This window comes from Rhea americana, unplaced genomic scaffold (assembly GCF_003343005.1).
Source record: "Rhea americana isolate MKP2758 unplaced genomic scaffold, rheAme1 scaffold_288, whole genome shotgun sequence".
In the NCBI taxonomy this organism is placed as follows: Eukaryota; Metazoa; Chordata; class Aves; order Rheiformes; family Rheidae; genus Rhea; species Rhea americana.
Window position 1 is genome coordinate 297676 of NW_028186410.1, and position 27151 is coordinate 324826.

Consider the following 27151-nt stretch of genomic DNA (forward strand, 5'->3'; position numbering starts at 1 on the left):
AGAGACTCTCCGCGGCCTTTTGTTCATTTCTAGAATGAAATATAAAACAGAACTTCTCAAAAGTTCCGAAAGCTGCACTTGAGTTTTCTTCTTTCATGTTTGTTCCCATCCAGAGTTGGAACCCGACAGACTGGAATATTTTAACAAAGTCTGTTCTTGTAAGATTTCCAGCCTGTTTTGCAAAGCCAAGAGACTCATGAAAATGCAGTTGAGCGTGAAATAGGCAAAGTTTTAGTTGCCTACCTAAACTACAGTCATGATGATAATCATTTGTATTTGTCATTTTTGCTTTGTCATTTTTGAATGCAATTCAAAACTGAAAAGTGCGAAATGCTGGACTTTCCCAGCAGGAACCACATTGTCCTCCAGAACTACTGCCACTGTACCTAAATTATTTGATCTCTCTTCCTTCCTATCCTTCTTTTCTCAACTTGGTAAGAAATCTCTCCTTGAGAGTCTCTCAGTTAATCCCCCCAGGATGTTCTCAGCTGGCAGAAAGCAGAAAACGGGTTCCTCTGCTGGCCTTACACCTTTGGGCTGCTGAGGACAAGAACCTGCCTATTCTCTGCTGTTAAAAATCCTTTTATAGTGAGAGGTGGTGTCAGCCTTTTGAGGGTTCGCACGGATATATCCAGAGAAAGAAGAAGCCTTTAGCACTTCATCTCCTGCCTCTTTGATGAACAGGTCTTGGACCATTGACCCTCAGTGTCCATCCCTGAGCATGAAGAAACTCATGTGGTCTCTCGAAGGGACAACAACAGCTGTGCTGGTAGATGCCCCCCCGAACTTCTCAGTGGGAGTGAATTGCAGGGAAAGTTCAAGTGATGAATTTGTGCTGGCTCCTGACTATGCACATGATGCAAACACACCTGTGCTGCAGCTGATCCAGAGACTGCTGCCTGCTGGCCCTGTCTCCTCACGGAGCTTGGCCACCATGGCACTGCTGTTCAGCATTGTAGGGAGTTACGGTGCTCTGGCAGAGCTGGTGTCGCCAGGTGCACTCACATCTTCATATCAGGTTCTTTGCAGCAACCCAAAACAAGACTGGTCTGTGCAATTATTGGCTTACTCTTTTGCCTGCTTTGCAAGCCTGTTTAATTACTAAAGCCTTCCTTCTGTGTTCTTGGATTTTGCGTAATTCTGGCAGTTTCTTTTTTCCATCACAGGTGTACCTGAAAAATAAGCCTGACATGTTTTCCAGCGTTTCTTCTGTACCATGACTTCGAATTTTTCAGCCAGCTGTAGAACAAATGCATCTGCAAGCATTTTCATGTTAAGCTATTACTTAGTATTCCTTCAGATCCCTTTTTACCACCTCCCTCATATAGCAGGCAACCCCTGCTAGCAACCTGAGTTCTCATTAGAAGTGTTCTTCAGTGCCTATGGCTCATTATCAGTTTAACTTTTCATGATAGTTTTTTTTCTTGGTGCTTGCAAACTGCAGGATATAAAGCATGGCTGTGTCCTGAAAAGAGATGGGCAAAAATAATGTCATCATCCTTAGCAGATTTTCTCCTTGGTTATATTCACTTTGCACGCAAATAACATAAAGGTAACATTTTACAAGGAATTCAGTGAATAGAGCAATAGTCTATAACTCAGCAGAGCTCAGTTTTTAGCTCTGCCACCGGCTTACTGAGCAAAGTCATTTGTATCATCAGTACAGCTTGGGATAAAGATAATGTCTTTGTAATGTAATGTGAAATTTATAAATGAAAAATATTATACAGCAGGAATAATAAAAAATCCCAATAATGATAATAAAATTATTTTTTATACATGTTTATGCTATCCATAATGAAAGGAACCAAATTCCATTTTGCCTGATGCATCATCAATAGTGCTATTAACTGGTTTCTCTTTTAAGGGCTACATGTATTAATGTATTATCTTTAGCTATATCGTCAGGTACAGCTGTGATTTTCCACTGAAAGTGATAACATTTCACTGTAGTAACTTAGGGCAACATTTGCTGTATATTAATGCCAAGGTCGTGGGTTCAATCCCCATACGGGGCTATGCTAAGGGTTGGACTAGATGATCTCCAGAGGTCCCTTCCAACCTTACCATTCTCTGATTCTATGATATGATAGGAAATAAAGAAAAAGATTTATGACTTCTCATGTTACTATAGACTTTCTGGTCAGAAATATCTTTTAGGGGGTTAGGTTTAGCTCAGTTGGTTAGAGCATGGTGCTAATAAAGCCAAGGTCATGGGTTCAATTCCCATATGGGCCAGTTGGTTCCCTGCTGAGCAGSGGGGTTGGACTGGATGATCACCAGAGGTCCCTTCCAACCTTACTGATTCTATGAACACTCTGTGAACACTGTTGATAAGCCATAAAGAGCTTGGACTGATTTATAGATTCTTCACCAAATTTAAATAGCTGCCATTTGTGGTGATGATAGGGAGGGGTATTTTATCTGTAAACTAATATGTTGCACAAATTCTTGGGCTGTAAGGACAGTGATCCCTTGAAAATAATTTGTGTAAAGTCATTTCTGCCTGTATTTATTCTTTAAATATCTTCTCTGACTCTATGAGTGACATAGAACATTTATTTTGCTTTATTTTATGCAATGTAAGTAAGTAATAGATATAGTCAGGACTAGATCCGGACTGCCTCAGCTGGTGTACATCAGCATAGCTCAGGGTTACATCAGCTGAGGATCTACCCCTACCATCCGCTCTAAGTGCCAGCCTTTCAGTGTGTTGTACAAATGTTCACTACAGTTTATCAGCCGCAAAGCTATCACCCAACAGCACGCAGTGCCTTCTATCAGCCATTACTTTCCTGTCATCATCATCAAGTGTAGCTTAAGAGAATCTGTGCATCGCTTCTTTCCTTCTGAACAATTTTAATTGAAATAATTGACCTGTTTTTATGGTAATTCGGTCTCTGCTATTTGTTACTCCAGCATTTTGCAAAGAAAAATGCAAAACTAATGCCCTAGAACAGACACATTCAGCCAAATTACTTACAAGTAATCCAAGGAATCATGGATAAATCCATTGCTCAAGTGGCTTCTCGTTTGGAGCTTTATTCAGTTTTCACCTGAGGGTTGAGATTTTTTTTTCTTTTTCTTTTTTGTGGGTGGAGGGGTTGTTTTGTTTTTGAAAGGTAATACTCATGCTCTCTGCCCTAGAGCAACTTYGTATAAATCTCCAGAAACTGTATCTGCCAGCACAGTCACTCCACCCACAAGCTTTCACTAGTAGCACTTTCTAAAGATATTTAAAGGGGCTGTTTCCACTTGTTTGGTACATTTCATTTCATATTTCTGTCTCCTCCTTCTTCATTCCTCAAAGCAGTCAATAGAAGATATCATTTAAGACCAGCGTTTTGAAGTGACAGCCAATAAACAGCCTTACACCATGATTAATAAGTATTCAGGAATAGTTTGCTGTAACTTACAAATCCATTGGGCTGCGTTTCTTTTTAAGAAAATCAGGATATTCTCTTTATGGGTTGGAGTCCTCATTGAGTCACTGGATATGCCAGTTTTTCCAACAACTTCTGCCACTACTGATAATGTTCATTTCAAAGTGTTATATAGTCACCTGGAAGTGCAGATGAGTATGGAAGCAGTATTCATAGAATCTGGACTGTTTGACAAGTTAAACAGTAAGGAGGATTTTAATTTCCAGTTAAAAGCTGGGAACTATAGTAAAGATGTGTGATGAGATTATAATATCATTTAAGGAAAAACTGCTATTTCAAAAATCAAAAGGAATTTTGTTTGGTTTTACCTAACAGATACATATATCCTATTTTCTTTGGTTCCCAGAAAGTTTGTCATTCTGTAGAATTTCTGAGCTGCTTTTGCTTTTCCAGTGGTAATGTGTACTGAAGTAAAGAGATCATGTTTAAAACTCTGGTTTAAGCTAGATCTGTGTTAGTGGGGAGTTTTGGGGATCTGATAACAGTGAGCATGGTCTGAATTTGTCTATTTTCTTTTGTAAGTTTTCAACAGGTAAATTCCTTTAGCAGAAGGCGCTGGCATCTCAGCAGGGCTGGCAAAGAATGGACCTTCATTCTGCTCTTTTTCATTAGTGTCCTAAAAAAAAATTGCAGCTTTCTTGGTAGAGGTCATTGGCTCTATTTTGAATATTCAACCTCTTGAAAGTGAAAGTGAAATGGGAAGCAACAGAGGGACCAGAGCACAAGCTGGATGTTTTCATTGCTGCCTAAATCTTAAAAAAGTCAGATAGCCACATTTTGTACTGTGTATTCATGCTGTTTACGCAAGCAGCTTCCAAWACAATGAATTATATAGCTAGAGTAGTATTCGTGAACTGCTGTGAAAGTACTGATTGCATAGCCAGATCCTGCCTCCATGAGGAGAAAATTGTCCCACTTTACAACTGGGAGTTTTGGACCCTAAGTTTTCTCCGTGCTTCAGGATCTCTGTGAATGAAAGAGGCCTTGGTATTTTCAGGACTCTATTTTGAGCTGCATGCCCTCCTTCTCGATCTGTGTGTCCAGTGGGAGGATTTATGTCTCAAACCATTTTACAAATGGTGTAGTGAGCATTTCACTCCAATGTTGCCTTTTCAGAAGTAACTTCATTTAGTAAAGTGAACCCAAATAGTCTATTAGCAAGTGACTCTTACATGAAGGGAGGTGGTGAGCTCAATCCAGATTTCTGTGGAAAATACATGATTACTGGTACTCTCAGCACAAATGCCGATTGGCTGTGAGCTCTATAGGATATGGATTTCTAACTTGGGTGCAGCCAAGTGGGACATCTATATGATTCTGCTTGTTTGATGAAGGATCAGAAGAATATTATGAGCTTAAATAGCCTTGTATGTATGTATATTTTTCCCCACAAAAAACAAACTATGCAGTCTAGAAAAACTGTGTGGCTAAYCCTGCCCTATTAACTCTCCTCAATGGATGAATACCTTGCTGTAGATTTTAATGGAAATAATTAAAGGGAACAAGAATTTCTTTTATTTAAAAAGAAATGTAGCTTCAGAGTTAAGAACATCTGGAATGTCATGGTTATTTTAGTATAATTCCACAGCCAATTGTATTTCTTACTTCATTGGCCTATGAGGATTTTCTTTTTTTCTCAAAAAATATGATTTCATAATATTAATGAAATGTGCTGTGCTGCTCCTGTGGGCTGCTCTGGGTAAACAGTTAACAGGGAAGGAGATTTGGTTTCCGGCCTTAAGTCTATAAAGCAGGACTTTGTGACTGTGTACAAGCGAACTGGACTGTAATGTTTCAAAAAGTCTTTCAAAATCCCTGGCAGATCAACCTACAGTCATTGAGAGAATCACCTATTTCAGCCAAATAGATGCTTCTGTGTTTAGTGATATGTACTTGAGGCTTTCTTAGTAACCCATAAACTGATTATTTGCTTACTGACAGTGGAATTAAAATCTTCTTGCCATTTTTGCATAAACAAACAAATCTGTAGATGATGGAAAGCTAGAACACTGATGATAAAACTGTAAGATACAGGCCTATTTCCAACTACGAATAAGATGGAAAAAATAAGACTGTCAACAGTGGTGTAATCCAACTCGCAGTCAACAAGCCAGGCATCAAATCTTCAGGACATTTCCACGAACTCCGTCATCCTTCCCACGGAGGCAGGCACCCCTGGTAACTTCTCCTCTTGTCCTTCACACAGCCAGGTAGCTAACACATGAGCCTTCCCCTGAGAAGAGGGACTCGGCTGAAGCTATGCCTCCTCCCTCACACACATCCCGCTCAACACCGAGAGTCTGCAGTCACGAATGTAAGGCCAAGGCCAGTCCCTAAATCCTGTGACTGTGTGTTGCCTGTGACTGGCAAACTTGGGGTTGTTATTTCTGCTGCTTATTCCAACCTAGAGCAAGAACAGAATCCTTTTAAGCTTCTCCATTACTGTTTGTAGTTCTGAGAGAGAGATGGGCACGAATTTGTGATTGCTGGAGAAAGAAACACACGCATCTGTGAAATATGTATATGTAGACAGGAAAATGCTTTGAAAGAGTATAAAGTACAGTGCAAGTATCACTGTTGTTTCTTTTCCAGTCATATGCTACACTTAAAAAGGCCAACATGTTTTCTTCCACAAAAAGATCTTTATGCTTCTGAACTTTCGTAAGATTCAATCAATACAAATAATGGTAAGAGCACAATGGCGTCATATTTGGTTCTGCAGTTGTGCATCTCATCTGCTTAGTCACTTAAATCTGTGGAAATAAGCGTAGCAGTCAGAAGTTTCAAAAGGTCAAAGAAGCTACTGTCTTTTTAGCTTTGAATCAGCTGAGAGATTCCAGTTTTCTGGACACTGTAGTGCCAAGACTACATCTCTGCATCTGATTTCTTTTTTCTTTTTTTCGCTTTGAAGCAGCATAGTAATTAGCTTAAAGGGCAATTCACACCACATTCAGTAGTAGAATAATGTGAAGTGTAGCTTCCTTTCTATTTTCTCTTTCACATGGAACCAGTTTAAAGAGGAGCTTGAGCCCACATCATATAAAGAAATATTTGACTGAAGTTCTCTTACCCAAACACCAAAAAACTGTTCATGTTTTCCATTAAAATGAATACTTGTTGGTACAAACATGAGAGTTCTTTTAGCACTTTCTCAGAAGGAAAAGAGGCGACAAAGTGTTCCTTAGAGATCAATTCAGAAGAAAATTAAAATTAAAGCAAAAGACTTTAAAAAGCTTGTTTTAAAATATAATTCATTGTTTTTCTTTATAAAAGCAGAAGTGTGATTTCTGGGAGGAGTCCACCCCTCATCGAGACATTCTGTATTGGAAGAAAAGTGCTTCTTTTTTTTTCCTACCTAGATATGTTGGTCAATCAAATGTGGCACTCACTCTGATCATAACATTTATCTTTATGACAGAATTCTTGAGAGTTTTAGCGACTGTTTTCCCTTGTATATTCCTCCAAATGACTCTTCTTTGTTTTATTTCCATGTATTTCCAGCTGCCGTTCTGCTGTAGAAGTGAGGCTGTCTAAAAGGATTTTTGAACATTTCCATTTTGGGATATATGCAGTCTTCTCAGAACTGGGAACCACACACTGGTGTTCTTGGGACTTCTGGCTGGTTGTGCTGTTGGTAGTCGTACTTTGGTTTGTGAGACTTTACCTGCATTATTGTAGTCAGTGGCTCTTCCTTCAGATCATCTCAGTTCCTGTTACAAAGTAAGTCCAGTTACCTTCTTTCTCARTTGGGATATTTCTACCAATAGGTAAATTGAAAGGTTTCTTCATACTATGAACAGAACTGGTAACTAAAGCCTGTGGCAGGAAGCTGCATGCAAGCCCAGATAAGAGCCTCCRCAAAGATTAGGAGAACAAGAACCAATTCGGGACTCCAGATACTCTGCTAAGTAAAAGTGACTCTAACAGAARGGTGTTAATGATGTAACATCATCAACCCAGAACAGGATGTTATGTGCTAAACTGGATAATACTGGGATTGCTGGGTAGAATTTGAACAGGGCATCTGGGCAGACTGTGGTCAGCAATGATATGTTAAGAAGATCTTCTAGATCTTAATGGAAAGCCAGACATCTCTTGCGTTTAGCCTTGCACAAGACCAGGAGGTCTCAGCCCCAGCTGGCATTAAAACCTTTTGGGGGGAAAGCATCAAGCTTCTGTGAAAGGAAAGGAAACAGAACAGAAGGAAACAACATGGGGCAGTGGGGAAGCCATGTTCAAATCACAGCAATCTCAGGCACATGAGTATGTTAAGGATAACACTTTCAAGCAAGAGATCTCGGATTAGTGGCCAAATCTGTGACCGAGGGCTGTCAGTGCAAGCGACAGAGTTGAACACCCTCTAGTTCCATCAGATTCAATGGTAGCTCTCAAAAATACAAATCAAAGTGAAAATCAAGCCACTTTTACTTTAGTCATTAGGTGTGGATGGATGCAGGAGAAAAATTTAAGCTACTGCTTGTCTTGACGTTTTTTTTCCTTAAATTTCTGCATCTGTATATAGCTCGTAATACCATGCAGTTCCTGTCTCCTGCAGTACCAGGCTGTTTGCTTACTGCCTGTTGCAGGGAGTGCTCTGAGCTTGTCAAAACCCTGCTCCTTGGTACAAGTGAGACATTTTCAGTCACTTTTAAGATGCTTGTGGATTCCATGACATGTTTTCTGCTTTATGCTGCTCTGTGCAGCTGTTTCTAAAGATACTGCGGTATGGGGAGAGGGGTGAGGTCTTGGGGCCTGTACTCAGAGCAACGTTTGTGACCACCAATGCATTTCTGTAACCCAGCCTGTGCTGTCCTGAGAGTCTGGATGTGTGCCCACTGGACTGAGAGTAAAAGGGCATCAAAGGAGGAGGAGAAAGGATTTTTGTTTGTTTGTTTGTTTGTTTTTGAATAGCTTCATACATTTTTTGGTATAATCCTGTTGAGAGATAGGTGGAGACCCTATTTGGGGTCTGGGGAGTGAAATCAGGAATTTAACCTGGGGATGCAAAGCTGGCTTATCCTTCTATTATCATATGAAGGGCTGTAACCAACCTAAGGATTCAACTTTACACTGAAAAGTGTTGTATGCATTATTCTACTTTTTTAATGGCCTGCCCAAGAACACAGACACTCTGCTGCCTTCTTACTTTGCTTATTTGCAGATTCCAGTTTTTCCCTCACACTGTTGAACTGTGCTATCAGAACTCCTTGCTGCAGACCAGTGAAGAGTTGGCCATGGTTGTGGTGGGACCCCTAACCTTGAACGCAGGGCTGCTGCTTTTGGTTCTGATCAGATGGGGCTGTCAGCAACTGTTTGACTCATTCCCTTCCTTCTTGTCAAAGTTTATCATGGCTATGGGACTCTGGACAGTGCTAGACCCCTTGGCTGTGTTTGTAGTGGATTCATTCCTGGGGGTAAGTCACTTAAAATAACTTGGACATGAGTCCGTGACGTAGAAGTTTGTTTTATTCAGTGAATCAGTGAAAGATATGAATTTCAACCCCTGGCAATGGAACATGAAAGTTAAAAAGAAATTAAATAACAATGTTATGCATTACCTTTTTATTAACAAAATTCCCGTCTAATGGAGTCACAGTGTTTCTACATAAAATTAAGAGCAATGTACAAGCCATATATGGAGATAAGAAAGTAAATCCAGTCTTGGAATGATGACATCTGCTTTGAAAAGGATTACTGCAATTTTTGATATTAATGGAGATGGGTTAATGAGTGGTTCTTATTGTAAGCATTTCAGATTTTTCCAAGCACTGAAACAGAGAAACTGAAAAAATACTAAAACCAAAAGGAGAAGTTATTGTGCACTTCTCTGATATGCAAGGTAGTTACTACGATTTATTGGCCCACCTAGAAAAGACTTGCAAGATGGGAAGAGAAACTTCCTTACAGTGACAGCCTCATAGCATTTAAAATCACAAGAGCAAAGCCACCGACGCCGGCAGTGCCTATGTATGTGCTGTGTGCCTTGGCGGCGGGAGAGCCTCCATCACATACGATGTAGCGTCCAGCCTCCCGTAACGTGCGTGTCAGAGTTGGGTCTCGCTGTGCAGGTACCACAGAGTCCTTTCAGCGGCCGTCAGGTGGCGAGAGCTTTTTTGTGTGTGCGTGGGGGTCTCTTGGACTCCAGGGACCGGCCTGCCTTGGAGCGACGTGTAAGAATAACACATTTTCCCACTGAGAAGCCACAGCCCGTRCTGTGAGTCAGGTTTTCTCGGGTCTCCTGACTCCTTGCCACCAGACTGTATTCTGCTTATAAGAAGTCCTGTAAAAATGTGTTTTTCCTTTATTTTTAAGCTGCTTCCCATTGCAGTACTTTTTAAAATTAAAATTTGGCTCTTCAAGAAGTTTAATTTGAACTCTCTGAGGAGGTAATTGCTGTATTTCAAGCATGTGGCAACACACTTTTATAGTTTCCACTTGGACTGCCCCCCCCCTTTTTTTTATAGTGTAAACCATGCACAGAATTGAGATTTAATTGAAATTGAAATTTCCCAGGAGAAAAAATGATATTTCACCAATATCCATGATGGAAATATTTAAATATTTGAAAGGCAACTCCCCCATAATACTGGCACATTTAGAAAAACTGAAAAAAGTCTTTCTCACACTTGTATTGAGAAAATTGTTCCTATTGGCTTCAGCAGAATTGTGCTTGGCTCTAGCCAGACTGAATTCATTATCAGTTTCAAATAGGACTTCTGTGCTTTGTCAGAGGGAAAAATAAGATACGAATAAAGTAACTAAGATTTTCTTTTCAATGTTAAAAAAACCACGCTTCTCACTATCTTTCATACTGAAAATCTGGCAATTTTACCCACCAAGATTATCTTTGGTAGAAACTCATTTGTTCAAATATTCTACAATACACATTCTACATTGTGTATTCTACAATGTGTATTCTTTCCAAAGTGAAACTATATCTTTTGCATGTGTTTCTGATGTTGCATTTGTAGATTTTTTCCCCTGACATTTTTTCAGCAGCTATTTCGGGTTTACTTGCCAATCTATTTTAGATCAAGCATTTTTAAAATATTGTGTTGTGGTAATATGAGTTATTTCAATGTTACAATATATTTTAGTATCCCAAATGAACTGAATACTTATGAAAGGTTAAAGATAGTCCAAGAGACACAGTTTTATTTGTTTACCAGATGATTTTATTATTATTAAAGGAAGACTAGAGAGCAGGTGAATGTCAGGGGAAGGGTATGTGTGTTCAACTTGTAGTTTAAGACACTGTATCAGAAGTATGATTCCAGGCTTGATTTACTCTCAGTTTGTAGAAGGCTCATTGCAGGGTTAGGAAACTTACCTACAATTTTGGTGAATTCAGTTCAAGGTCCAACTCTGTCAGAGCTTTCCTGGGACCAGTTGTTTAGTCTCTCTGTATATTCTTTCTTCATTTGTAAAATGCAGAGAGTAACCCTTCTTTACTCACATGGATATGCTTCATCATAAAAAAAATTAGAGATTGCAAAAATAATTAGAGATATATCACCATCGCCATATGGTGTGGTAAGTACCTGAGTCAGATATTGATAAATATATTTAAAACAATTTAAAAATAAGACAACTTTCTTAGATCATGTCTTTGAAAAACATGGAAAGATTGACACAATCTCTTTGTTAAAAAAATAGATAGAAAAATACACATTTTTTTTTCACTTTGCCGGAATGAAATGCTTGGATAAAAGAGAAATTTACCCTTCTTTGCCATTCAGTCTTCTGCCTCTCTGGGGGGATGTCAGAATGTGATTACTCTGCAGAGGATTTTCCTTGGCAGGCAGTTTCTTCTGTAAGACGAGTAAGGAGGCATCCAGCTTTTATGCAAGCAGAGAAGATAGAACATGGAGATAGAATGTAACTGTGAGATAATGTCTTTTTCTTCTATTTTTATTTTTAAGAATACTGACAGATCTGAATTAGTGACTAGTCTTTATATGCCATTACCAGTCTCCTGGGACCTGTGATTTCCATTACAGAAACCTGGCAGTGTTGCAAATGGTGGAGAGAGAACAGAAAATATACTTGAGAATCTTCTTTGTAGCACTCATCACTGAACTTGTAAATGTTCAACTTGTAGTTTAAGACACTGTATCAGAAGTATGATTCCAGGCTTGATTTACTCTCAGTTTGTAGAAGGCTCATTGCAGGGTTAGGAAACTTACCTACAATTTTGGTGAATTCAGTTCAAGGTCCAACTCTGTCAGAGCTTCAGTGAACTCCTTGCTATGCATGTCACAGCGAGGGTAGTCAAAAACAGGAAGAAAATTTTGACTGTCTTGAGGATTAACCCAGGCAAGTTCCTCCAGAAGATGCAGGTTTTTTGAATCCTAGTGGTCACAGATTTCGTTTTGGAAGACAAATACCAGATTTTTGGGAGATGTGATTTCCCATGTCCTTACAAATACGTTAATATGATTCAGTATGGATACTGCTGTCACTGTGTCACACTGAAAAAAAGAAAAGTGGAGAGATGAATTAATTTTAGCTCTGAGCAGAAGACCCATGACATGTAGCTGAATTCTTCTAAATTGATCCAGCAGAGGGCAATAATATGTCAAAACAGTAGCTAGTTCTTAAAAATTAGATATGGGGGGGGGGGTAGAGGAAAACCATAGAATTTTGAGGAAATGTTTTCACTGCATTACTGGAAGCGTAATGAAACACAGAGTGCTACAAAATCATTTAGAGTCTTTGTAAATTGTTGCAGAAATACACAAACCACCGTATTCCCCATTAAACAGCTATTTTAATCTATGAATATTAATTTTGTGTGCATATTCAGTATGCTAAAGATTTATGTCATCCTGAGTAGAATGAAAATAGTTATTCATGTTTATATTTTTAAAAAGTAGTTGAACATGAATTATTGATTGCCTAGCTAAGTAGGATGTATAACAGTCATGTACTTATGAAGCAGCTATTAGCAATGCAACTTACAGTTAAGAGATATCTTTAATGCTGCCACAGCAATGGAAGCCGTATAAAGTACAATCTAATCTGTTCAGTGGTATCGGTCTCACTGTGTCTCGATTTCTTCTCAGGAGAATGTATTAGGTAAAAGGGCTGTGTCTTAAAACAGTAGATGTTTGTTGCTTCTTTGGTGTAACAGGCTGCTCTTTGTGGCTTTCCAAATTGAACTGACTGGACACTAGAATCGGGTACAGGAGAAACATTTCATTTTCCGACTTAATACGTTCCAGATAGACATGATAATACATGTACATAAATTAAAATACTGGTTCATAAGGGGGAACTTGCCTCTTTTGCACTGAAAGAAGGTCAACCCCTTTGAGCAAAACAACGCAACCCTGCTGGTGTCCCCTGTTGATCTACTTGTAGTTGCTGTCTCTGTTTTTCTCACCTCATTGGGTCTCAGTGAAGCTTTGTGAATCCACTACCTTCTTCGGCTGATGCTATTTTTTGCAAGGCTAGTGAAAAAGCTCTGCTAGGTGACAGCTAACAATACACACAGACATTCTGATACTTCTATCTGGCATTTCAGATAACATTATTATTGCTTTTATTTTCCAATGGTAGCACCAAATCTTGCACTCGATTTGAAACTGGGAACTGGTGCGTATGTTCCCTCCAAAGTGCACATGTTCAAAATGATGTATAGATGATTTTCTGTGTCTGGTAGGTACCAATATTTTTCTTGTGACAAGTCATTTGGTGACTAGCTTATTTGGAATTATGCACTGGCATGGGTTTTTTCTGCTCACTTGATGCTCTTGAAAACAGAAACCTAAACCATTCAATATTATGTGTCTCTGGTCATTGAAATAAGGCAGACTGTAGTCTTACTCTTCCTCCACTTTTTCCTGTTTTAATGAAAATCAAGGTGAGTACTTTAAATGAGATTTGCCTTTGGTTCCCTGAGCAAATATCTGTGGGGTAGATTTTAATGGCACTAAAATAAGCAAGAAAATTGTCTATATAAATTTCACATCTCAGGGTTAGTTTTAAAGTCTGTGTAGCAGACTCCTGATTTTCAAACTGTGTGCCACACAAATTACAGTTAAATCCTTCTTATGAAGAAACTCGGGTTCTTTGGTGTCTACAGATGAACATATTCATCAAGTTCAGCATTTTCTTATTTTGAATATTTTTTTCCTCCCTGACAGCGACTTGGGAACAGTGTAGAGAAGCCCATTGCTGATGCTACAAAGCTCTACTGGGTCTTTCTAAGAGCAGAGGAATCAGGGATTCCTGGTGCGCTAATCACTGTGATGCTTTACACAATTCTGTTCATCATTTCATCAACAATATTGTACCTTTACTTTCTAAGGTATGTCCCTTTATTTTATTATCCACTTAGGAGCTTATGCTCTAGTCTGTGCTCCTCTTCCTACAAAGTAAAGTAAGGTGGTATTAGAACAGATACATATCTCCCTGATATTGCAGTAGACCACAGTCTTACACCTTTATATGATAAAGGGTTTTAGACTTGATGTGACTGAGAGTTTGACCCAGTACATGATACAATGTACTCCAMATAATTTTCCTATGACTTTTGCCTATTATCAATATTATTACACTCAACTTTATCATGAAATCTGACCAGCTACCTTTCTTGTCAGCTTTCTAGCATGCACCATTAGCTATGCAGATACCAGGGACAGACATGGGACACTGAGGGCAAATGAAATACATTGTCTAATATATTGGCTGAAAAAGTGATATTTGCCTTTTTCTGAGCAACTCATTTATAATGCTGTATGAAATTTTTACTGGCCCTTGAATCACTCCGTGGTGAACATTGGATGGTGGCAAGCACCCATAAAAAACAGTATACAAGGGMAAAATCCAGGCAGTTCTAAGAATAGAAATGCTCAGCATACTGTTTCCATCTGACATAATCATCCCTAGGTCTTCTTCTTTCCACAAACTCCATTACAGCAGGCAGAAAAAGATAAATGACAATCTAAATTTCTGCAAAGTATTTCAAAGCTCCTGCATTCCTGGAAGCTGTACACAACTCCAATGTACTGGTAGTCTAGTTAATTAGTTTTTGAGATGTTAATGCCTTCTTAATCATTGACTTAATAGTTTTGAATAGCTTCATAAGTTTTAGCTGCTGTCGTTTATTACTCAGGAAAATTAATTTAAATTAAAACATTTGTAAGGCAGGTTTTTATGAGAATATTACCAACATCTTCATTGTCTGGGGAACAGGTGCAAGATCATCAAAGGTTCCTTTCCTTCTGGATCAAATTTCCCATAATGTTTTCCAATAAAGGATTGGGGGGAGAATGTTACTGGGGGAAAAAAGTTGTCTTAGTACGACACATTTTAAAAATGATTCATAGCAAAATACGAAAGCAAAGGGAAGATAACAAAATCTGTTACAGTGCATTAGGTCTTTGAAGCTCTTTGCTTGATAGCAAAAAAAAAAAAAAAATCTAAAATACTGGAGTCAGTGCAGAGTAAAGTTATACTGTGAGCTTCTGAAATAGCATCAGCTTTCTGTTCTGCTCATAGCCACAGACCAGTACAGTGGGAATCTGCACCATAGCAAGGACTCTTRAGCATCACACTACCCCAATCCACTAATGATAGCATTACAACATTTTCAGATGCCTTTAAGGAAAACATCTCTGCAATTTATAACATTAACTTGGTTTCCCAAATATATATAAAATGGCATATGTTTCCAAAATAAAGTAGTATTTTAAGCAAGGCAGTAGTAAAACTAACTACCTCTTTGTGTGAGTAGTGCTCATGTACTATATCCCAAGGAAATTAAATGTAAGGTCACTGGACTCAGTAAACATATTTTCACACAGATATTCACCATATCCTTCACAATATAAATGTTGTAATATACTAGTCCATAGGGAAGAATTTGGCCCTTAGACTGTACAGTTGGTGACATTGGTTAGAATTACTCAGCAATTTGCCATTTAGCAGAGTATTAAAAGGATGAGAACAGTGGATCCATCAGTACACTAAAGCAAGCAAGGAAAATGTTCCTGCTGGGGCTAGGAAGCTTCATGGCAGCACTGGCGAACAACTAGGAAGCTAACCAAATCGTGGGAAGGGGATAAACAAACAACAGTAGGTATTTATTTGTGTCTTTATAAACTGACATACCTCAGCTACAGATACCTGTATCTGTAGTACATCTAGCATGAAGAGATATTCTAATTACTTTTTAGAAAAATGAAGTGGCACGATTTGCAATTCCTTCATTTTAAATCCGCTAGACATTAGAAACAGTCAAGAATTCATTGATGAAATGTTTTCTACAGTGTGAGAAAATGCAGATGCATCCCAACTAAAGTGTCTGGAAAGAGTTTATGTCCAAATTTCCTGCTACTGAAATATTTTGAGAGAAAAGCTACAAAATCCTACATTTTTCAGGGTTAACAGCAAAATGATTTCTGTGTTATTTATAGTTGCTTTGCAAAAAAAAAAAAAAAAAAGTATGAGAAAGACTCAAAATAAGACATAATTTAATTGTTTTAGCCACTCTACCCTTCAAAGTTTGATTTGTGTTCTTGAGATGTCCATTCTTTTTATCTGATGAGAAACCACTTCAACATTTTCTGTTCTTTTTGATGAATAAATGAGCTTGTAAGACATTACACTGGGTCTCATAGCTCTAGGAGATAGCTCTGAGTTTTGTTTTGCTCTTTATTGCATTAGCAATAGATATTATTGCTATCATATTTACAGAAACCATGTTAAAATACAGGAAGAAGTGTTTGAGTAGTTTTTGTGCCAAAGAAAGGAAATTAAAGCAGGTAGCAGGAGCAGGCTGAGTACTTTGGGGCAAAAGGAACAAAGCTGGAAGATAGAGGCTTCATGATTCCTAATTAATTCAAAGTTAATTATATTGTTTATAACCATGTACTTAGAATGTTCATATAGAAAATGTTTATGGCAGCAAATAGACAGTAATTTAACTGCATTAAATTTTACTTCATTTAAAAAAGGAATGTTACATTAAGTGAGTTTAAATAAATAGCAAGGTCTTGCTCTTGTTTAACAAGATAAGTGGCAAGTCATTAAAACTGCTGACCTGAAATTTCAAAGAACAACTTGCAATATTATTGTTTCACGATAAGTAGAAGACAAGCAGCTTGATTACTATCTTTTCAATGAAGTACAAAATATTATAAAGTCAATATCTGCAAAAAAATATATATTTTCCATAGAAGCTTAGTATAGTACTGCACCTTAGCACTGATTTGCATTTAATCGTTTGTAACTTTTTCTATTATTTCTTGACAGCCAGTTTGTCTATATTCCTAGGACTAACTGAATCTCTTAGGTTATCTTCCAGTCTCCTCTTTTGATTAAGAGAATGACACTCTGAAAACTGCAGGAAATTTATGACTGCAACTTCAAAAAGAACTTTTCAAAAAAGAAGGGTGGGAAAAAAGTACAGAGACAGCCTTTGCAGTAAAGCAGGAGATAAAAGTTCTTAATCTGATGTTGAGTCAAGCTGCCAAATTTCAGTAGCAGAATAGCTACTTCTACACAGAAACTCATGGATATGGAGCTTTACTTATATTCCCCTTTGAAGAGAGCTAAAGCTCCTCCTGAGATCAAGTTTAAAACCTGTCTGTTGGTCCATCTCCATATTTCTGTTCCATGCTAAATCTCACAGTTACAGGCAAAATTGTACTAAACAGCTTGTTGAGTGTGCTTCCCAGCAATTACTGTGTGCACTGTAAGGTGAGATGTAGAGTTGTATAAATCTGAACTTTGTTCTGATTTGGTTGAACAATCTGCTTCCCTCCACCCACCCACACAATGGTTAGCAAATATATGCCAATACAACACCCATGAACAAGGATCAGCCACAAACACTGCTTCTAGTGCTTCTGTACAAGAGAAGCCTGAGAGTCCAGAAGGAAGAAGTTAGCTCCCCACTGCTCTTTCTTTTTCCTGCCAATAAATGAAGGACCTTTGCAGCCCAGCAGATACCTGGGTTTTTTGTTGGTTGCAGAGCCACTCAGCAAATGCCGAGGTAGCTCACAACTAGCAAGTCATTCTCTGGGAAGGATGGAAAAGTTGAACTTGGCAACAAGCAGCAGATGAATTCTGATAAGGTCTTAGCTTGGAAGAGGGTATAAAAGCAAAGACCTCAGTAATTCAATATCCAAGACTGAGATTCCAGATTTTCTGACCTTTTTTCTGAGGTCTTGATTTTGGAATAAGCGTAGAATGAGTAAGAGAGGAAGCTGAAGAGGTTCCACTTGAATTAAATAGAAATGTTTTGAAGTTTTAAAGTTCATCTAAGGCTAAAAATGTGATATTAGGCTCTTCAAAAAGTTTTACGATATTTCTACATGAAGAAATACCACACAACAAGCCTTTCTTGTGGTAGAGATTATACTTAGTTCCTTACCATAGCACAGAAGCATTACAGAAAAATGAAACCAACGAAATTAAATTTTCTAATGTCAAGAGAAGTTTGGATTGTGTAGACTTTAGGCTTTGGGTTAAAAGAAATGATGAGTAGGTCTTTTTCTATTTAACGTGGTTTGTCCGTTATTAAACCCTGGCAAGAAAGACTTCCATTCATACCTTACTATGCTCCATATAGGCACTGGGATGAATTACCCAGCACAAAGCTGAGGACATAAATGTCCACAAGATCAGGACCTTCTTGAAATAATTAAAACATATCTCTGCTTAAGATTGTGTCATTTGGTTCAGATGCTATAAAGTTTCCAGAGAACTGGGGAGGGATTACATGTTGGAGGACATATGGGAAGGAAGCTCCTTACTCAGAAGCAGACAATATAGTCATGGAGAGAAGATAAACCTTGTACACTAGAATATTGTGAAAGGGTAAGACTCCTTTATTTGCATGAAGAGTCCTTCCAAAGAAGAACCAACTGTGTTATTTCTATACTTAGGCTACATAGTGAATGTTGGCTGTTGGATGTATTTCGACGTATTCACGGTGAAGAAGATATGTTCTTCGTTCCATTGGACTTAGAGATTTCCAGTCAGGAGCTGAGCTACATTATGAAAAAGGCTGAGCAGTGGAGAGGAATCAATGGAGAAAGACGGATGGTGAGTGGCAGAGTTTCCCAGAAGAGTGTATGATGCACTGGTCCAGATCAATGTTTTGTTTGCCTGGGTTATTACCTAAAAGGATATAGATATACAAGAAAATGATTCTTAGGGGACTTCTTAGGTTTTTAAGATATGCTTAAGACGCACATTCAGGAGAAGTTTTTAGTAGGTTGTATGTCACCGCCTGAACATCAGGGTTACAGTCTGCTTAGAATCTAAAGGCTTAATGGCATCATTGATGGCAAAATTATCCATGCCATTTTGTGACTCCTGATTGGGTCACAGAAATTTACCACTTGTTTAAATGGCAATAGTGTGCCAGAAAAGTTCTTAGCCAGCTCAAAAAAAACCCAGGTTGCTCCATGGACATGTCAAACCTGCCCCTGCAAGAGCAAGGATGGGGCTGCCCTGCAGAGGCGTGTGAGTTTGGTGCATCACAAGGTGTGACAGCCACAGTCTTCTTCCTGGGTCTTTTCTTTCAAGAATTGCCCAGAGGGGTGGAATGAGTTGGAGGTATGCAGTGGAAGGTAGCAAAGGTCTGAAACTGGTCTGTTCTACTTTGGTTATCAAGATAATTCCCCTTTCTTCCTTTTAATCCGCTAGCCTCTGGTCACGTCTATGCTTTGTAAGCCATGATGAGCAGGAAACATGTTTATGCCTGTGCTTGCAAAGTGTTCGGTCTTGGTGTTCCCATCCACAAATGAGGTTTCCGGTCATATTCACAATTCAGAGAACTGAAAACAGGAGCAGCAACGTGGTCTGTTACATATGAGGGACATTTTCTCCCCTGCTCTCTAACTTTGCAAAGGCATTATTAACTTCCATAGTACTATATTACAAAACTACTTTTGGACAATTTTTATTAAAGAGCTCATAATTTAAATTTGTGCATTTATGAGCTCCTCTGTGCACAATGCTTTGTGCAGTAACTCTCCTGCTTTGGTGTACAAATGAACAGATTTCAGATAGGAAGGAAATTAGTCCAGTTAAGTATGTCTGAGCTGTTTACTTTTTCCTTTTCTAACCCACTGGAACAAGTGATTTCAGWTTAGGGCGTGCAGGTTTTTAAAGTCTCTGTAGCTACCTCTGAAAGATCAGCAGTTTATATAAATATATAGCCTCAGTTGTCACTGCTATAAACATCTGGCATAGCTGTAATTATTTTCCGCTTTTTTCCTTGATGACAGTTTGGACCCTGAAAGGAAAAATAAAAAGGTGAATGTACCAATTGAATGAAAAAGCAGATACTCAGTAGGCTTTGTTTTTCCTGAAATGCAGAGCAGCTTGTAGCATTTCAACTGGTGAGAGGGAAAGAGTTTAAACCAGAGAACTGCCTACCACAGGCACCTACCTCAGACATCCCCCCATTTTATTCAGATAGCACTTATTTATTTTAAGCCAGTAATAAAAATAACCTCTCTCTCTCTCTCTCTCTGTGTGTGTGTGTTTCATTTAAAAACTTGCTACAGTAAGTCAAAGCAAAGTCATTGATGGCTGGTTTCTATTTCTTTGAAATACATATTGAGTAGAGTCAAAAAAGAGTTTATAGTGGACTTCATTTTGCAAGCCAAGACAACCAATGCTATGTGGAAAAAGCGGCAGATAAGGAAACAAAAAACAACTGCCCTTTCTGTTTTAAGTGCTGAATATATTTCTAATGATATTAGCAGCATATTTTTTCCTGCAGCAGTGCAGAGAGGAGTGAACGAAAAAAAATCAAAGAAAAGAGAGGATGTGAGTTAAGAGAAACTGAAAAGAATAGAACGAAAAATTACGTCTCTGTACACAAATAGTTTGATCCTGGTTGGAAGAAACTTGGAGTGTCTGCCCCTCAAACAAGCCGTGGCAATMTGATTCGCAGGACAGAGCACTGAAAAACACGACCTGCAGGTATAGACATGTCCAAGTGCCCAGTTTTGCTCCTGACACACATTTTGGCACACATGAAATGCCATATAGGAATGTGTGGCCCTGACCTTACCCAAAGAGCCTTTGAAATGGATGCAGTCTCAGATCCAGTTGCAGGGAGGCTGTGCGGGAGGCTGCGTCAGGGAGCACTGCGTGTTGCAGTCTTCGTTCGGCAAAGTGGGCCGATGCCAAGTGGGATGTTGCCTCTGCCCCACGTCCTCGAGTTTCTGATTCTTGCTGTCTACATCTGCGTGGGTTTTCTACGCTTCCCCGTGTAACAGCCCTAACCCAAGTGACAGGTTCTGGCAGTGTTAAATGTCCTTGTTCATTGTRGGATGTACTGGTGCAGAGCATGATATAAGCAGATAGGAGTAGTGGGGAAGCAGCGCATAATTTTGCATCCCTGACATCATTCAGGTCTCTAACATTTACTTCAGCGTGCACAATGTCTGCCTAACAATGAGCAAAATTTGTGCTGGAGAATGCCGTCCAAAACTCCTGAGCTATCTGTACAAAACAGGATTGCTGCAGAAAAAAATGTCTTTCAGAAACCTAWTTTTTTCCACTTCTATTCCAATTTTTTATTTATGTTAATTTGAGTGTAAAAGAGAACCATCTCACCAAGTTTCATTAGCTCTTTGGCAAATCTAGTTTTGTAATATAACTGCGCTCTATTCTGGAAATATGTTCTCCACGTGGAGCATCTCTTTGCAATCCCAGGAAATATGTTTTCGKGTTTTTTATGCTTCTTGGCATTACAGATACTGAAATTCCCCTTTTCTGCCATGAATTTGCATAAGGTATTTATCTTTTCCCTTTCTTTCTGTATGTCTAATTGTACAAAGTAATCAGTATGGAAGACACATCACTAGGTCTTATTGCGTGCATTATTAATGTGTTAATTTTTAAATAAGATACCAAATTAACTGTGAACATTTTTTATAAAGGCAAGCATGAGACTGCCATATCTTATATATCGCTCCATATAAAAAATACATTTTAAATGGAGGTCATTCAAGTAAATAGTCAGTCAAACCTTCTGGAAAAAATAAGTCTACAATTTTGCAGTATTTTCTTGCTATTAACCATGTGCTTCTCATTTTTATTCACTGGATTAAAAATTGCCCCATAAATGGGTATTTTATAATATGCTTAATTTCCTTTTATTAAATTGATAAATGCAGAAGCAGAGGACACATTTACAGTATGATGAGAATTTAGGGTTATTGCATTTTATAATTTTTATATTGTTCAGAGAAGCGATTTGTCATTTGTGGAATGACATCCATGCCATGATTTCAAAGTATTTTTAGTCATTCTTTTGATAGAAAAAAGGTCACTTTCTGTAGACCAGGAAGACATCACTCTACTAAACTAATTTGCCTACATGCAAATTTTGTCATTTTTACCTCATTAACTATTTATCATAGAGTAAAAAAATATATATATTCATGAAGGGGCAGCTAGCAGCCTGATGGAGCTGGAACTAATATTTTGCAACTCTAATGATTTTTTGCATCCTTAATTAGATAGAATAAGGTTGATATGATTAGGTCAGGATGTAGTGTTTTTCATTAAAATACAGTTTAGAAGCTGTATTCATAATCTGCCCTTGCAATTAAATAATGAGCCTATGAGTTTAATATTATTGACCCAATTATTATCCCATGGAAAAGTGTACCTTTAATAAATTTGTGCCGTAGGACCTTCATTAGCTACAAAACGAATTATATTTCCAGGTATACAGAGTACATGGCCACAATCACATTGATGTAGCAGTTTGGAATGCACTGTAGGGAGAGAGCCAGCAAAGCCCAGGTAGAATACAGAAACACGCTTGATTGTTTTGAAAGAAGTGATTTACAACAAACTTAATGAGGCAAGCAGCAAAGAAGTAAAAATACCACCTATAGAGGCAAACAGAAACATTTTCAGTAAGAGTGTTCTGGGCACTTTCTGTGAGAAGGAAACCTGAAGCCCAGTTCCTCAACCTGTTATAAATATGGAGAGAGATCTTTAAATCCACAGAGATGGTCATATGTTGAGTGTATGTCAAATCCTAGAATTAGAAATATCAGGACCAAGTGAGAAAAAGGAATACATTCAGTCATCATTGATAGCAACAGATTAGTGGAAGGGCAGGACTCTGGATTTTAGCCTAGCCCATTTTCTTCTGGCAGATGTGACAGAAGTGACAATGTCTTGCTGTCCTCACCAAGAAGCTGGTTTCCCAAAATACATTAGATGACAGTTCAGAGCAAGGTGTTAGAAAGGGGTATCTTTTGCCCAAGATGGGAGGAAATAAAAACTGAGCAAAGTACTAGTAAAACATTTGCTGACCGGGGATGATTTTCTGAACTGGATCCTTTATAGCTGAACTGGTTGTTAAGTGTGTGGTGCCCAGTGCAACATTTTTCTCATGTCTAAAACCTCCTGTCAGGTAAAATGCTTTCATTGGGGGAGAAAAATTTGAGGCTCAGTGAGTTTTACAGGATTTAGCCCACAAGGTGCCATTGCTGCTTGCAGTGGACTTTCTATAATGATAATACTAATGCCAAGAAAAGTTGTACAAGCATTAGGCTGAAGCAACACCATTTGTATACCAAGTATGGACCCAAAACGTTTGCATATAAAGCGGGTTTCTGGAAAAATGCAACCTCTATGGGCAAAAAGATAATGTGAAACTTACACTTGAAATAAAGCCTGATGCACTGCAAAATTATTTTAATGAGACTAGGGCTAATTTTCTATTTCTAAAATGATATTATAGCAAACCATAAAAAATTACCCGGCAGTAGTTTTTTGAAAGGAAAATATATTTGTAATTATCTTGAACACACAAGATTACTTGAGGGCCTATTATCGACACAATTTTTGGTACCACTTTACACTAATTTGCATTTATTACTCTCAGGCCAACTATTAATATGTTAATAAATAAGTCATTAATACTTATTATTTAATTGCTATCTATTTATTCCTGTTCAATAATGCATTAATTACTTGTGAATAGTTAAGGGCAAAATCCTGCCCTTGCCAGTAGAATCAGCAGGGGCAGAGAGCAAAATGGTGCTGGACATGCTGTTGTTAAGAGATTCACTGAGCTGGCAGAGAGCAAGTCACCCAGTTAACATGAGGGAGATGAACTTTGCATCATGTCATGGAGAAAGCTTCACGAGTCTTCAGATTGTCTGTGCTGCAGCAAAGCTGCTTGGCCACTGGTAGAGAAACACCCTCAGCTGAGATCTTTGTAGTCTGCCACGAGGCTCCTTTCCAATGATTTGCAAAAAAAAAAAAAATTTGTCTCTGGCACTCCCTTTTTAGGCTAGAAAGTTAAATCAGCCAATGAGAAAAAAAAAAAAAAAAAAAAAAAAAGAAAAAAGGGGGAGGGGGGAGGATGAGGCATAAGAAGAAGTCAAGGGTAAGGGCTGAAGCCACCTGGCATCCTGTGCTGCACTGAGGACTGTGTGGGACACATGGTACGGTGAGAAATGGAGCTAGCTACATTGCTTTCTTTCAACTGGATTTGGAAATGGAGAAGTCATAAAAGCCATTTAACAGAAAAAGGATACATTTCTCCCTCAATACAAAGTCACAGATTCAAGCACTTGTGTAAATAGATCATGGTGGAGATTAAAAAAAAAATAAATAAATAATATATTGACAGGATAGTCAGTGCTTTTCCTGTTTGAATTCTTAGTGCTTCTCTGGGTGTGATTGTTTGCCTCCTTGTACTGACATTTAGGAAGGGACAGTGAGACCAGGGCAAGTGTTGAACAAGAATGTTGGCCTAACCTTGTGGATCAAATAGATCTGACTGTCTTAAACTTGATCTCTCTGAAGTTGCAGGCTGAATTTATCCCATGGAGCCATAGAAATTTTGCCAGTGGCCTTTCAGGAAGGCCTATTTCGTAATAAAGATGAAAAGTAGCAGGGGCATGGGCTATGAGGGGTTAAAAAAAAGAAAAAAAAAAAAGAAATGAGAAGGAAGGAGTAAGAATAATACCATGCTTCTTAATGACGGGATCCAGAAGCAAAGGTCAGTAAAGAACAAGGTGGTCACATGAGAAACTAAAGAAAAGCTGGTCAGAAATTTGTGCAGAAGACACAGACATGGCAAGGAAAAAAAAGAAAGAAATTGAAAGAAAAGTCAGGCAAGGTAATCTGAGGGGAAAAAATAGCTGTACATTCATGTTACTTTTGGTTCTCCTAAAAGAATTCTCTTTATGAGTTGCTAATTTAGGTATCGTGTTGCATAGGCAAAAGTTACATTTTAAATATGTAAGTTCTATCTCATATATTCTGTATTTTGTCTTTAAAAACAACAAATAGCTGGGATCACTCAAGCTGTGGCTGAGGAAATGGTCTTTTTGTTGTTTCTTTTCTCCAAATTAAGTCTGGTGATCTTCTGGAATCCCAACATTTTCTGAGTCCAATATCAAGTTGCTTTTTCCTAATGCCTAACYGATATTGTAAAACTTCATGAAGTTGTTAACCAGAGCTCTCAGTACAGTGTCTTTAGATTAGATCTAGCATTTTAGATTTTACCAAGACTTTACCAAAAATCAAAAAGAAGTTTGCCATAAGAGTAGCACAGGACATTAGAAAGCTGGAACAAAGCCAACTTCGAACATATCCAGAAAAATAAGGAGTAATATAGAATCTGATACCTTTAGCCCGTATCAATGTGTWGATCCAGGATAATGCACAACTGTTTTAACTAGTGCAAATGAACCACCCTGCTAGTCTAGAACAATTCAGCTAAGCATGCTGAGATGACAAGACTGGGCAATGAAAAAAAGATCACTTTTTCTGCTGTAGAAATTATAGGAGGGAAAGCTTGACCCCTTCRCAGTCAATAGCAAAACTTGTGCTGACTTTGTTAGGGACGGAATTTCAATCTGTCTGTGTAAGCAAAGGAGAAAAGAGGAAATAGGGCCATGTYTCACTGAACTTTTATGCGATCTGTGTATATAAGGTCAGATTCTTGTCTGGGATAAATTATTGAAGTCAGAGTCTGTATTTTTTTTTAAGATTAAATAGAAATTGAGAGTCATGAGATGAGCAGAGGGAAGGCTTAGGCCAGTAATGGGATGTTAGCGAAAAYAGAGCAAAATGTAAGGTCAGAAAAGAATGTAGCATTCTGTGGTCTCTTAGATTTAGAATAAAATGAATTCTGTAGGAAACTACAGGGCCTTGAACTATGTAGGATCAAATTTGCCAGATGGTTCTGACACACTTCACTTGCTGTTCTTTTAGAATATTTAATCCACAGGGAGTGGTGAGTGAAAAGAAGAAAGGGGGGAAATATGAATGGGTGGAAGCATCTGGAATAGCCGACTATTTTGACTGTATGCAGGCATGTCATTAAACCTCGCAACAGTTTGATTAGTAATTCATCACAAAGTGTGTATGTATGAGCTATGGAAAACAAGGTAATGCAACCTAGGTAAAGTGAGAGACTCTTTTGCCTGGGTGAATAAGTCTAACAAGTAGAACTACTTAAACAGATGTGCACACAGAAAGTGTACATAGTAAGTAACAGCAATGATAGAATGGATATAATCAACAAGTAAACTGATGAAAACAGCATTAGAAAGTGAGCCAGTAGAGTAACACTGCACAAGCCTTTCTTGATGGTATGCTATATCCCAACATAAGGAAGGAAAAAAAGGGATTAAAAAAAAGAATCAAAAAACTCAGACAGCTATGTAAGCTACTCTGAATCTGAACCTTGCATGACAATAAGTTAATAGCATAAAAACTATAATAAGATAAACTATGAAGAGGCAATGAGRTACTTACAGAATTTCTTTTTTGGTTGTAATATCTCATATGATAAGGCTAAATTGAAAATGAAATGGTGTAGTCAGATTCCATAGAATTTAGAAAGTTTGTAAACATGGTCTTGCTTTTAGAAAACATGTATTTTATTTGCCGTTTTATTGAGAAGTGATTTATTTGTCTACTTAAAATATCTGATATCCCTATTACATGCACAGTGTGGTATTTTCAGAGTGAATGTTAACAAATCACATTAATCCTATAATCAATAAATGAATTATATAAAGGTGTTGGTGCAGATGGACCAAAATCAATTGTCTGCTGACAGGCTTCTGGTTACTATACTGGCAGAAAAGTGTTAATTTCTGTAATACTTCAACAGATATGCAAACTATTTTGTCAGAGAGCCTGGACAGTGATGGAGGAGTAGTACACTTAACTGTAATTTTTGTAGTAATTCATGGGAAGCTTCATTGACATGTGCTAATGGCACTTGATTGCCCTCAAGATGTTTTCACAACAGAACTCTGCAAGTGCCACATCAAGGCTTGCTCAGTCAAATAGTTTTTCTCTCCTTGCATCTAGATAATTTGTGACCACAGGCAAACTTTTGAGAATCCAGGATGGTTTTCAACAATCTATTGGGGGAAATCTGTCATGAGCTGGCTGGTACAGATTGGCGCGCTAATGAAGAGCGAGCTCTTTGGGTTTTTTGTCATTCCCGTGCAAGCAATCCATTTCATTCCTCCTCAGTGGCGGGGCATGTTATACATCTCATCCCATATAATCTGACTTACATTATAATTTGATTCATACACATCCTTTCCATGGAGATTAATTAGCAGCAGGTTTGAAGTTTGCAAGTGAAAATATGATAATTAGTTTTCTTGGAATGTTAACATTTCAACACTTCAGGTTCTCTCCATCTTTGTCTTCAATGAAGCTGCAGTAAACGA

The 27151-nt window shown here is 38.2% G+C and overlaps 1 protein-coding gene across 1 annotated transcript in view; it reads left to right on the forward strand.

The window, feature by feature from the left end:
• Positions 1–27151, forward strand: part of LOC146593614 (uncharacterized) — a 166095-nt gene that overhangs the window by 103651 nt on the left and 35293 nt on the right. The window contains exons 15-18 of the mRNA XM_085308958.1: positions 6945–7163; positions 8605–8857; positions 13592–13755; positions 18341–18500. Coding sequence (XP_085165084.1) covers positions 6945–7163; positions 8605–8857; positions 13592–13755; positions 18341–18500 — 796 coding nt within the window. The remainder of the gene's footprint in view (positions 1–6944; positions 7164–8604; positions 8858–13591; positions 13756–18340; positions 18501–27151) is intronic.